At 34.4% G+C, this 14,402-nt stretch overlaps 1 protein-coding gene across 45 annotated transcripts in view; it reads right to left on the bottom strand.

The window, feature by feature from the left end:
- CYRIB (CYFIP related Rac1 interactor B) overlaps positions 1 to 14,402 on the bottom strand; it is a 143,122-nt gene that overhangs the window by 16,549 nt on the left and 112,171 nt on the right. For 23 of the 45 annotated variants that reach the window (XM_042254111.2, XM_042254112.2, XM_060393369.1 and 20 more), the window contains 3 exons: positions 11,292 to 11,374; positions 4,615 to 4,736; positions 449 to 554 (listed from right to left, as the gene is read on the bottom strand). In XM_042254111.2, the coding sequence (XP_042110045.1) occupies positions 449 to 554; positions 4,615 to 4,736; positions 11,292 to 11,364 (301 nt within the window). In that variant the 5' untranslated portion in view covers positions 11,365 to 11,374. Of the gene's footprint in view, positions 1 to 448; positions 555 to 4,614; positions 4,737 to 11,291; positions 11,375 to 12,279; positions 12,363 to 14,402 lie in introns of all 45 variants that reach the window. The other 22 variants (XM_060393366.1, XM_060393364.1, XM_060393365.1 and 19 more) reach the window with 3 other exon arrangements.

Raw genomic sequence — 14,402 nt, 5'->3', positions numbered from 1 at the left:
CCTCGGTAACTTCACATATACCATTAGCTTCCCAGTTCTCATCGTGTACAGTTTTAGGTACATGGATTTGATCAATCTTAGGAACACAAAAATCTAAATCACTGAGGAGACTGAGGATTAGTTCCCACACATGGGAAAGGATTTGCTCCAGAGCTGGAAAGGAATTCTACCAGCAGTTCTCACAATAGGACACTTTAGGCTGCAAAAAATCAGAAATCTTCTTATAGAAGTTTTAATTTGTTGAGGAAAATGGTCTAAATAACTTAAAAGACCTAGCAGAAAAGGAAGACAGCAACATTAAGCTATATAATCTTAGAGTCCACCAAGCTGCTTTACCTATGAGACATATATATTTAGCAGTGTGAACATGAAATCTTGTAAATAGCTTCCAATATCAATAAACTCCTTTTTCACTGAGGAAGTCATAATGATAAAACTTTTCACTTACCTAACCTCTGAGAAAATTCATAAAATTTCTTTAATTTGCCTACTAGTGGAACAACTGCACCCCATGCCTTCTCTTGTAACTTCTCGTCTGCTGGATGCTGGATTGCCTTCAAAATCCAAAGAATAAAAATAATCAAGATTTATTTTAAAATCATAACAGTATTATTTTTACATTAAAATACAGGTTTTGGCAAACATAGGAAATCCTGGTATAGTCTATGAAACTCAGTATAATGGATCCAGGAGAGCTGAAACTGGCCTTCTCAACTCCAGGGGTACTTTAAACCTAGTATAATAGTTTTCATCACCCTTGCAATGGATATGGATAGAAGAGAATAAAAAAAGGACACAATGTATGTTTGTCAGGTATATTATATACCTGTTAGAATCTAAAATTTAGATTCTCAAATTTAGAACCAAATATACCATTTTATATTTTTTCCCATATCACAGATAAGCTTTCTTAGAAATTCTTTAAGAATTGTTTTAGTGGATAAAAGGAACAAAAAAGGCAGATGGTAAGTGAAATAAGACCCAATTCTGGGGAAAAGGCTAATAAACTCTCAATAATTCAAATTCCAAGGTTCAACCTAGCTTAAAAAAAGCTATCAAATACTGAAGAACCTAAATCAACCTGAAAAAATGTGATTTAGAAATTGTTACTTATCCCTTCCCTATAACTAAAATCCTATTCTGGAATCTAAATTTCTTAGGTTTTCTTGAAGAAGGTGAAAAAGTTTCACATGTGAAAGGGGAGAAAATAAAACATAATCTAGAGACTCTATTGTAAATATGAATATGTTCTTTCTCTGCCCAGTCTTCCAAGTCATTGAGCAATCATTTGTAAGTACAGAGGGCTATTGCCAAATAAATGTATATTATTGATTTTATCTTTCTTTCACTTATAGATGGCTTTTCTTCACCTTTTTTCCATAACCTGGTCTGCTTTTTCTAACATCTTCACATGAGCTAAACATTCCATCTGAAAGGTGAACCGCCTGTTTACAATATCATCAGAAGATAATGGCACATTCAGATTTTCCCAAGACACTAGTACTCTGACTCCATCCACACAAAACCAGAAAGAAACAAATAAAACTGAAACTAAAGATTTAGAAGATGCTTCAAATAAATTAGCGACAAGCTAAATAAGTGGGCTATATACACTGTTTAAACAAACTGCTTTATAAGTTTGTGGTTATATTCAATCTTTTTTTACATAAACATATAGGAGTCTGAAATGAACCTCACTTATATGACTATCTAGAAATAATGTTATGTTAAAGAAAACTGGAGTTTACAACATGTAACAATCCTTATTTCACATTTTGTTAATATGACTATTTCAAAGGGACTGTGATATTATTCTGATGTGCACGAAACAATCCTTTTGCCTTTAAGCCAAATCTCAGTGGTTTTATATCAAGTAGTAAAAACTTGTTCATTTTATTATTTGGGGAATAAGCAAACAGATAAAAATTTAAAATTTATTTTCTTCTCTTCAGAAGCCTATCCAATCTCTCTTGCAAGGATTTAATCACGATTTTCTAAATACCAACTCATTCTCATAATATTAAAATGCTCCAGCAAACATCACCCACTGTCAAGACTGAACAGAGTTAACTATTTCCCTGGGTGTGCCTTGCCTGGATTCAGAACCGAAGACACTGGCTGCTCTTCTATGACAGCTGTTTATGGTTTACCTTATACTTGTGACTCTCCTCTCAGAGCAGTTCCACCACTGTTAGATAACACTTTTGACATAGCACCTATATCATAGACTAATGTGGAAAATGGCACTTAGTGAGATGTCAAGCCTTTTTTAAAAAAAAGTGATGGCCACCATTAAAAAAAATAGTAATAACATGTGAAGTGCTATGGCAAAAGAGTACAGGGAAACAGATTATAAGGAAGGCCAGGAACTGAGCAGGAAAAGAAGAAAAGCAGTGCCGTGTTCCAAACAAAAACAAAGGCAAGGAACTGTACATGTGCAAGACATCGGGGAAACAAGCAGTCCAGTGTAGGAGAGGTAAAGAGAACAGAAGCAGGTGAGGCTGTCATGGAGTAGGCATTATAACTCTTATTTTCAAAAATGTTAAAATGTTTGATATATCAAAACATTAGCAGAAAGTTCTTATTTCCCTCTCTAGTGGTTTATTCTACAGCATAAGCTTTGTTTATTTAATAGATTCTTTTTTAAAAAAAAAGTATCTTATTTATTTGACTGCATTGGGTGTCAGTTGCAGCACACGGGATCTCTGCTCTTAGCTGTGGCATGTGGGATCCAGTTCCCTGACCAGGGATCATACGCAGGCCCCTGCACTGGAAGCACAGTCTCAGCCACTGGACTGCCAGGGAAGTCCCTAGATTCTGTCTTAAATCAAATTTTATTCACCTTCAGAGCTGTGTTTAATAAAGTGCTATTTAAACAAATACATATAATAATTCACCTCATTAGCATAGTAAACAGTAAACTCTCAGTCTATGTTCTGTGTCAGCTTCTATGTGTCTCTTCTGATAAGATTATCTAACTTTATCCTCAAAACAACTCTATGAATTGCTTCCAAGTTTTTGCTATGATGAATAAGGCAGCCATAAAGATTTTTACATTTATCTCCCCGTTGAATGATAGCCTTCTGGAGAGTATCTTCTAAAATTAAGTATCTGACAGAAGAGTACAGATAATTTTATAGATCTGATTTTACACCTTGTCAAACTGACCTCCAAAAAGACAATAATTCTACAATGCCACTTGCATTGATTAAGACTGTTTCTTTAACAACAAAACAAAACATGTTTCTTCATAAACCAACCTCCATTAAACTTTAAACACTTTGTTATTCTATTGTGTGCCTTCTCAAAAGGTATAATAGTTGTTCTACTAAGTCAATTAAATCTTCACACTGACCTACGACAGTTTCAGTAGTCACATTTGTTCTTTATACATTAGATTTATACTCAGCTTTGATATGTTTAGAAAACTTGAAATTCACAGAAATGGTTACATGCCTTCATTTACTGAAATCGTAAGGTTTTAACTCAAGCCAATGACACTGGCAAGATTAGTCTTCTTGCATTTATTCTTCAGTAGTTACTAACTGCTTACCAAGCACTGTACTAGGTGCTGATAACACAAAAATAAGAAAGAAACTTTCCTCAAGCTAGAAGGCTGAAGAAATAGACATCATATATCAGTGATTTTTAAAAAAAAATGTGCAAAGTGCTATGGCAAAAGAGTACAGGGAAGCAGAAGATTATTGGGATTTGATGGAAGGATAGGAACTGAGCAGGAAAAGAAAAAAAGAAGTGCACATTCCAGACAAGAACAAAGGCAAGGAACTGTACATGTGCAAGACATTTGGGAAACAAACAACAGTCCAGTGTAGGAGAGGTAAGAAGAAGAACAGAAGTAGAAGGTCAGGAAAAAAATGAAACAACAAAGTGTGAGCTATGCCTTCAAGAAATATAATGAGAAAAAAGAGACAGAAGGTCCAGAGGCCAGGGAGTTTCTTTGGGTAGTACAGGACACCCGAGTGTATGTGGGCATGCGTGGGGAAGAACTCAGTAAAAGAAAAAGATGCAATTAAGAAAAGGAAATTCAAAGAGTAAAGTTTCAGAGGAGGGTGGAGAACAAAGGTAGAGAAGTTGGTCTTGGTAAGAAGTAAGGACACGGCTTCTTCTGGGGGGAAAAAAAAATAAAAGAAATGGAAAAAAAGATGGATGAAAACCTGGATAAATTCAGAGGTTTGGGAGAAGAAAGCTGAGGGAGACCACACCATACATTTGCTCTGTGGTGGCGTCAGACACAGTTGAGGGGATCTAGACCACAAAGATGGTTTTGTTTTCTCCTAGGAAGCTTAGGAGGAGCAGAAAGATAGACTGGCAGAACTGAAAAGCCATAGAATGCTCGATGGTCTCCCCTCCAAAAACAGTATGAACAGCACCACCATGGATACTGTAAATTTCAGGTACGAGAGTAAACCAAAAGAATTCTCTTTAATGTATATAAATTACGTAGTTATAGAACCTTGGTTTGTTTACCCTTATATCACTGCAACCACTTCTGAAATAATGCAAGTGATCTTCCTTTAAATAATTGTGACTATGGAAATAGACAATACAATACAGGAAACAATAAAGATTAAAAAGAGTGACAGGAATTTTCACCTCCCGTATTTCATGGCCAGCTCCTCTATATGACTGCAAGTCCTCCAGGATGCCTTCTGCATCTTTTAGAACCACATTCACCTGGTTATAAATTTCCTTCTCAGACTCTGTCGGCTGGGCATCTAAACAGCAGGAAAGCACAAGAAAATTTACAGTCACATGATTTTTTAAAGTACATATACAATAACTCAAGTATTAAATAATCCAATTTTCTAAAAAGTTGGTTTGACTTAACATTTTTTCCAATGCTAACTTCACACTTCTTAGAAAAGACTGATCATTTTCCCACAGTTCTGCATTTGAATAACTAGCCTCAAGTTGATAAATAGCATAGAGAAGCAAGGAACATCAAACATTACTATTCAAGTTACAAATCATGACATGTTATATTAAACAAATGAGAGTTGTAACTCAAAAATTTTAATTGTCAGTGTATATGCACTGTTTCTACTATACTCACCACTAACAGTAATGACTGAAAATGCATGAATAGCCACCTATTTAACTCAACAGAAATGAAATGTAACGTACCTGGCTCATCTACAGTTTAAGACATAAACTACTTTCCTATAAAGTTCAATTTAATGACTGAGTTTTGATATAAAAAATTAGAAACTAAGAAAAAAGACTTTAGTGGTTCTAAAAACCACTTTATACTCTGACTAGTGAACTTCTCTGCTGATGAACAAAAGGTACAGATTACTATGCAAAGGAGTTTGAGTTAAGAAAGGACTCCAGAATTACTAGGCTAATAAAAACTAGATACTTTAAGATACAATATTATCACTGAAATTTTGAAATATTAATGTAAAAACTGAGTTTCTATATACTTGGGACTGAGTGAGAAGAAAAATGAATGGGGAATTATAAAAAGCATAGTTAGGAACACAAACATATGGGCATGTCCACCATGTGTGGTGTTAGCCACAAAACATAGGTTTTAATAGATGAGTATTTCTAGATTTCTCTGTTAAGGCCCGAGGTGACAAAAATCCTGTTTTAAATACCCTGGTCATTTGTTTTGCTAAGGATAAATCTTTTTTATTCAATACATTTGATTTTTGGTGGGGGGGGGGAGAATGAGGGAAATGGATGTTCTGTGAGGAATCTGAGTTTTTCATAAATCTTTCCCACTAGACTATATTCAAGACTACAGACAAGGCAAAAAGCACTTAAAATAATAAACATTATGATTACCATAATGTTTTAGAGAGCAATTGTGGTGTCAGAATTCCTCCATGTTAAAATTTTCTCTTATACTCTGGAGGGCAGGGGAGGCAGACCAAATTTATAATATGAATTAAGAACATTTCTCATAAATATTGTTTACCAATCATTTTCTGCACATACTCCACCTTCCCATAAATACACAGAGATCTATTTATTCCTTTCTTTAAAAATTTTTTAAAAACTTAGTTCACACACGAAACTAGGAGTCCAGGTGCCTAAGACCTGGAACTTTACTTTGTGCTTAAGGAAGTCATAATTCAATTTCCTTTACTAAACTTGCCAACTAGCCAAAAATATATCATTTATATTTTTAAATCAACAAATACAGTACCAAACTTTAATTTCAACATACTTAAGACAGTACTACAGCAACACTAAGAGTAACATTCACATGCAAAGCCAACTTAAGAATTTGTGTTCTCAAGTCTATCTCCTTATTGTGATAATCTCCTTTCAGAAATCATGTATTTTTTAAAAAACGAAACTGCTATGACAAATTATACAAGAGGAATGGACTGAAAAATTTAAAAGACTGTGTCCAAAGCTATAAAGGTATTACCAGGAGCAAATACTGATATTATAGCTAAATGATTTTTTTAAAAATCAGAGTTTGTCATTTAGCAGTACTGTTTTTTCATTTAGCCAGACCATATTCTCCAGTCATAATTAGACACACACTAAAAAAAAGTACACCTCAGTTATAACTTTTTATACTTACACCAGATGCAGTAGAGAAAAATTTTACATGCAAAAAACAGCAGTTTTATACTTTCCATATGAAATTATGAAACTACAGACATAACATCAATAGTAGACACGTATCATACTTTGAATTCATGAAGTGGGAATTCATGACAAAGGACAATATTTTGACTATTATATATTAAAAGATATTTGTGAAGTTTGAAAATACTAAACTATGTATTTTGGGTGTGGTGACTAGCTGTTAACAGAAAAACATGACACTGAGAATATATACAAAAGAAATATTATCAAGGAGATTTAAATAGACCTTGGAAGTGGTTAATCATTATTAAAGGTTTAATAAGTACCAAGAAATTTAAAAATAAAGGAGAAGATTCCAGTTTCCCTTCAGGGTGGAAAAAATACCCAGCACCACACTGATTAAACATTTTTTAGACTGCCACAGGAAAGTCACATTGATAATTTTGAAAGCTGCTGAAGACTGCTGCAGAAATGAAGACAGACAGAAAAGAGCAGACAGGTGAGCACTGCGTTACTGACAGCAAGTCATGCAAAAGGCGGAAATACTCGGGTTGGGGGGGGGGGGGACAGGACTGCATAAGATAAGGCATTTTTCCCCAAAATGGGGTCAACCAAGACTTGTCACTTTGATTTTTCACAGCAGAAAAATTTAATTACTTGAGGAAAAACATATCACTTAGCCAATTAACAAAAGGACATTCATTTGATTGTGAAATGCTATCTACTACTGAGAGTAGGCATAGTGATTACTCATCAAGCTTAGTTTTAAAAGCTGTTCACGGGAAATTAAAGCATGTTTCAGTTGCTCTTACTATTGGAAAGTAGAATTAATTATTTTAATAATTTCACACCAGTTTCCTACTGAAAAGTCACTGAAAGTAACTGCTAAAATTGACGTTGTTATGGTACAGAGGCAAAGATGAGCTACAAAAGAAAAAGAATTTAAAGTCACATAAAAATTGTAATTGTGATAAGAGGTCTTTCTGCTTTAATCTCATTCATTCATGCAGTAAATATTTATAATTCCACTGAGGCAGGGTATGTACAGTATATACCACTGTTCAGTATATAAACTTAGTACCTAGTAGATTTCCAATGATAAATAATTGTTGAATGAATGAGAAGGTATAGATTTTTAAATATGCCTTCAGCATGTGTTAAAGAAGGCTATTGTGCTTTTTTATATCTAAAGAAAACTACCCTACATCATTTTAGAAAAATAAATATAAGAAAATGCATCAGAAATTTCAAGTACAGGGCAAAAGCAACTGAAAATATATAAAAGGTAAAATGGAAAAACAAAAGACTAAGAGAGTGGGTACTATCAAATTATTTTTTGACTGGGGGGAGAGGGGAACAGCAAACACAAAAGACACAAGAATTCGAAGAAATGTATGACTAAGTGGAAAGGCTCTATAACAAAGAATTAGAGAAAGTAAGAGTCTATTTCTCACAAACAACCACCTATATTTACTCTTCTATTTGGTCTACCTGGAGTTACACAAATCAAGGTTAACTAATGAATACTGAACTTCTGTGATCATGAAGCACCTTGCTAAGGTTGGGAAGGGACATAAAAATAAAAGTCCCTCTGCTCGAAAGAGACAACTGCGTGAACTAATACAGTAGTTATAGTTATTCAGGCTGAAGATCTGTCATTAGAATGAGCTATAAATTAACAATGTCATTATAAAATAAGAAATTTTAAGAACTAGAAGAGGCTGTATAGGCCCCGATTCAGTGCTTTTAATATGCTGTCATTAGCATAACTTGGCAAAATTTATGGGGCAACTCCTGGACTTACATATATTAATCAAACCACTATTCTTAAAATCATATAGGAATAATTTGTTTTAAGAAAAAGACCTCCTTTCTAGTACCGCAAGTAGATAAGACGCTTCACTGAACACAGAATGTCATTTCACGCCTTAAGGCTTTTTTAAAAAAACATGTTGTTCCTTTTTCTCCACAACACCCTGCACTAAATTAGCATGAACCATTCTCATCGCCCTTCACAACCCAACTCTACTATCACCGTCAGGAATTCTCTCATCAGGTCCAACCCACTCATAGGTAAAGGTAATCCCTTTCCTGACCTATATACTTTGAATGATGTAAGTAATTAGCTTGCATTTCTATCTATTCTACTGGACTGAGAACTCCCCAAAGGGAAGGGTTGTTTGTTAGTTATCTTGGCATCCCTAGTATCTATTGGCTGGCACACACGAGGCAAGCTGAAGCGAAAAACTGTGTGTGTGCAAGCACATGTATTAAGGGATAATGATGTGCTTTAAAGACAGTCTTCATTTTGTAAAATATAGGGGTCCATTAAATCATAGTTCAAAACTAGAATAGTTAATTTTTATACAGCTTGATGCAAAATGCCAATATATCTGTCTGTATGGTACTGTTTCTATAGCTGCTCAACCTTGGAGAACTAGGTAGGCTTAAACCAATTAAAATGATGGTAAGAGTAAAGCTAAATTATTCTGGTAACCTAAATATTACAGTTTATCTAGAAATAAATAAGGTATTAAACACTGTTTAATAACAGAATATGACTTTAATCTCACAAGCCTATGAATTGGAGAATCAACTGTGTTGGCAATTTTGAATCTGGTATAAAACAGTTAAAAAGAAAGGAAGTTTCAAGGGGTCACTACAGTAGCTGAATGATAAAATACACTTTTACAAATGCACATTTCCAAAAAGAAGATAAATATGCAAATAGATGAGAGATAAAACTGATTAAGACAACTCTGATGTTAGATTCAAAAGAAAACATATTTACAAAATATAACTAACAGGGACAAACTCTGACCTAGTTTGCAGTCTGTTTTCACTACATTTCATTGACAGGTTACCAGTAAGTGTCAAAAGTTTTACATTGGCTGATATAAGCAACAAATACTTATTTTATATCTGCCTTTAGGAAGTTAACACTTTATATGTAGTTCTTCACTGTTGGTTATTCTTGTAATTAGTTTTAACCTTTTCCTGCTACTACATTAGCTATTTAAAATTTAAGGATCATGATCCAAACCCTCCGATTAGGAAACCAAGATCAAATAATCTTTTGAAAACTACAGTAAATTCATGCTTCTCACTTGACCACAACATAATGCTAGGTTTATAAAAAGATCAAGTGCCAAGTCTTGAACAAGATCTTGACTGTATCAAAGCCAAGATTCTGCAAATGTAAGGGACTTGAGACAAAGATAATAAGGAGACAGAATAGCAGAAAAGTATACAACAGCAAGTTTGAAACAAATGCAAGTAAACTAAAATACAGCTCTAATGTAAGCTGCCTCATCTGAAAGAATAATCCTCAAATCAGCAAACTGCTCAATATCCCCAAGCTGATTAAAATTCATGCTAAACATGCATTTAAAATAGCACTGTTAAATTGTTGAGAAGGGTCAAGAAAACTATCATTCAATAACATCGTTCCCTAAAAACCAAACAATATGGTCCTGATGTTGACATTACTACTCTTCACTAGCCTGCACAGAGTATGCAAACTGTCAGTATGAAACATCAATAGGAATGTAATAAAAGTGGAAAAATATCAGAGACCACAGATGGCCCCATCAAATGGAGACAAACTATCTATTAATGTGCTCATATGATCTGTCCTCATTTAAAGAAAAAAAATACAAATTATTCATAAACTAGAATGAACTGTATAATATCACATAAACTGAAGTTGATGGAAAAAATGCAACATCTCTGGGAGGATTTATTTTAAGGGATTTGTTTTAAAAACCATAAAATGTCTTAAGTATGTAAAAATCTGTTCAAATGTTTTAATCTCAGATAAAAATGCAAGTGGTAATGTGATTTATAACCTAAAGGCTCTTCACCCTTTCCTAACAATTTTCTAATGATCAGTTAAAGTAGCAACATTCACACTAAAACACCAATTGAATATCATTGTTCCCAATTTGACAACCAGAAAAGCTAAAGCAATACTGACAGCCAAAAAAGCAAAAGCCTCTCAACATGCACAGAGGTCAAGGACACTTACCTGCCACTCTTAGACCACATTACAATAGGTCATGCAACACAAAACAAACAGAAGGCAAATTACTTAAAGGTCTGTGAACCCATTATTTTTCTTTTTATTTAGAGTCAGAAAAAAAATGAATTCCTGAAATAAATACATTTAATAAATTTAACTTTTAAAATCAGTTATCTGCAAAGATTAAATAATAAAGGTTCACACTTACCTTTTAATATTATGCCCAAATTACTGAGCTTTGAATGGCCTTCATGAACAGATTTTGTATTCAAAGTATTTCAATACGTATATAGAGTAACTGAAACCTAATCAATTTTTCTCAACTACAGTAAAATTTTCCCCAAATATTGCTTCTAATCAACAAATCTTGAAGAAGCATATCCTTTCCATCAAAATCTTTTCACAAAAATGTTTTCAGAGCATCTCAAATGTTTTTACTAGAGATCTCAAATTATAAATTAATGTCCAACTAAGAGATATAAATCTTTTATAAAAATTCAAGTAAAAATATTATCACAATTTAATCTATAAAATATGACTTCCAGTTCTAGAAGGCACAAGAAGTTTTACTCAAACAATTCATAGCTCAGTCATGCAAAGCAAAAGTTAAAAAGATGGCAAAGTGGAAACATTCATTTAGTGCAAGACAAACGCAGTCTACTGCAGGCAAGGAAAAATAGATATAAAATCATCTTCTCACTTTCAAAATCAAGGAAAAAATTTGGCCCCTGCTCAAGGTCTGTGCAAGTCAAAACTTTAAGAAGATTCCCCATGTTAAGGTACCTGTCAAGACAAGAATGAGAAAAGAGAAAATATCCCTTTATAAAAAAGAACATCTGAAATTTAACTTAAAAAAAAATCGTAACAGGGAAAATGTTCATTAGGCCATGAATTCGTCCTTCAGGTTACCCAGACTGTGCTCGGGCAGTCAGCAAAGCGGGCTCTCCAGGTGCTGATATGTAGGACCTAGAGGTGAAATGTAGTTTTCCTGTACACAATGGCACAACTGTTGCTCTAATTCTTCTTAAAATTCTCCCAAGTTTCATTAATGGCCTTATAATGAAAAATTCTTTAAGTATTCCAATAGTGCTAGTATTCTGAAAAAGAAATTTCTGATCATAATTATTCACAGGTAATCTTGTTTAATATTGCACTGAAACAACAATTTATTTTAAAGCCAAATATTTAGAGTTTCGGCCACAGCTCACCTTGCTTTCATCTTAAGAGCAGCAGAATATCAGACTACTTCCTGTATGCCGTTCAACAAAGCATGTATTTCTAACCGAATTTGGATTCTCAATAATTTGTGGAAGTTATTTAGAGAATTAATTCTGGATATGCAGCACAACTCTGATTCTTCATATGAATAGAATTATGATAGGATTATAAGCAACCAGACTGCTGGGCAGTCACTGAGGCATACTATTAGAATGTTCATCATAAGGCTAGTTGCTTCATGGACTAATGAAAGGACAGCACTGGCTACACACTCAACATGATTCAGCAAATGAAAAACTAAATTATACATATGATGGTGATGTTTGCCTACGATTAAGAAAAAAGTCATGCAAATTTTGTGTGATTCCCGTATTTTATTAACAAATAGCTGGCCTTCACTGCGGTGTGAGTATTAATTCATCTTTCACCTTTACCATTATGCACCAGCCGTGAGGGGCTAAGAGACTTACTTTCAAAGTCCAAGAAAAAATGTGCTGCATTGTGGTCTATGTCCCTGGTTAGCACCTTAATGAGATTACCCATGCCAGCAAACCTAAAAATAAAAATGGCAACATCGTTTAGTTCCAGTAAAAAAAGTTTTAAGCAGAGGCCTGGGATTCGGCAAAGGCTGGCTTGCTCATAATTACCAACAGGTGCAGGTTTATATGCTTCTGGCATTGAAAATTTGGAACAACAAAAGCACATTTGGCTCTGAGTTTATAGCCCCTGTCCCTCTTTTCCACATATCAAAAAATTTACATAAAGCAAAACTGGAAAGAAAAATTAGATTTTTACATTTAGCTTACAATGGTTACATTTCATTAACATCTATGCTAGTGTTACTCCTTTAAAATGCTTAAGGCATATATTCTCAATTTAAATTAAGAATAGATTTCTCACCTAAGGAAATACTGAGACCATTATTTTTAAATACTGGGGATATTTTCCCTCTTGTAGAAGCAAATCCTATTAGGAGTATAAGGAAGACAGTATTCAAACCACACTTAACCATTAAAGACTGAAAGGAGATACCAATTAATGACTCATTTTTAAAATTTTACCATACACAGACCAGTATTTCTACATTTTCTACATTTCTAAGATTAATCAAACTTTTTATTATTTAACTCATAGGTTAATTATTCAATAATATCAACTGTACACAAAGTATGTCACTTAGGAGTTAACACAGCAAACCAACACAAAGGGAGCCAGAAAATATTACAATTCTTTAAGTTTGCAGAGGAAAAATAACGCATTGATATAAACCTTGCCCAAGAATTTGCCATGACTCAGTGGGGATGTAAGTGCAAGGAGGGGTCAGGATCCTCCAGGAAATCAGATTCACACCTTAAAGATGTGGCAGCTATAGGGAAGGCAATCTAAGGCACCACAAACAGCCCCTCCCCTCCCCTCCTCTAAGCTCCATGCTTTTTCTCCAAATATGGAAGCTCTGGTAAAGGTCAATGAAGTGAAATGCAAAGTAACAATATTTTTATCAACGAAAGAAAACACCTTATTACTCGGCCCCTATTATAAAAAAGTCTGAAAAGAGTTAGCACCTGGTGTCCTGTGCTGTGCTCCCTTCCTCCACCGGCTCTCTGGACACTGGCATATGTTCCTAAGCGTTTAACGGTTATTCACTTCACAGACCAAAATCTGATGAACTAGCATACACTTCTTAGAAATGTTAAGAGCAATTTAGCTTATTCACAGCAATGGTTAACAATGAAAGCACCCCTTTCTTAAAATAATGCCCCTTATGGCAGCAACAGGGATCTATGTAATTTTTGATACTAAAATTCCTATTACACAGAATTTCACTGAAAGGATTTTGTACAATGTATGACACAGATGGACTGTCTGAGATTAAAACTAAAAGAGAAATATTTCATCTTAATCATCTTCCACAGTGTAAAAAGTTTAATAATACCAAGCTTCTATATACCAGAAAAAACAAAACATCCAAAGAATGACCTCAAAGTATTATGAAATCTACTCAATAAACTTTTTAGGAACATTTGGGAAAAAACTATTTCACAGCTTCAACTTTCAAAACCTTTCAAATATACATGGAGTATCTGTTTCCAAATATACATAAATTCTGTCACTAATAAGAACTAAGACCAAATATACCTGGAAAATCCCATGGATGGAGGAGCCTGGTAGGCTGCAGGCCATGGGGTCACTAAGTCGGACATGACTGAGCGACTTCACTTTCACCTTTCGCTTTCATGCACTGGAGAAGGAAATGGCAACCCACTCCAGTGTTCTTGCCTGGAGAGTCCCAGGGATGGGGGAGCCTGGTGGGCTGCCCTCTATGGGGTCACAGAGAGTCGGACACAACTGAAGTGACTTAGCAATAGCAATACAAAGAATTACCTACTGGTATCAAAACTTCAACCATAGATGGAAAATCAGCATATGAAAGTACGGTAACTGTCTTTAAGAGGAAAAGGCAGCACGCCATTTGTTGTTAAAAGAGCTTTATTTATGGAATCAAATCAAAAGTTTAACTCTACCTAAAGAGCTGTTTGCCTTGACAACAGTAGTCAACTTTCCTGGGACTAATTTTCCTCAGTAAAATACACAT

The sequence above is a fragment of the Ovis aries genome, chromosome 9, assembly GCF_016772045.2.
Source record: "Ovis aries strain OAR_USU_Benz2616 breed Rambouillet chromosome 9, ARS-UI_Ramb_v3.0, whole genome shotgun sequence".
Lineage (NCBI taxonomy): Eukaryota > Metazoa > Chordata > Mammalia > Artiodactyla > Bovidae > Ovis > Ovis aries.
This window is presented reverse-complemented; position numbering and strand designations above follow the sequence as displayed.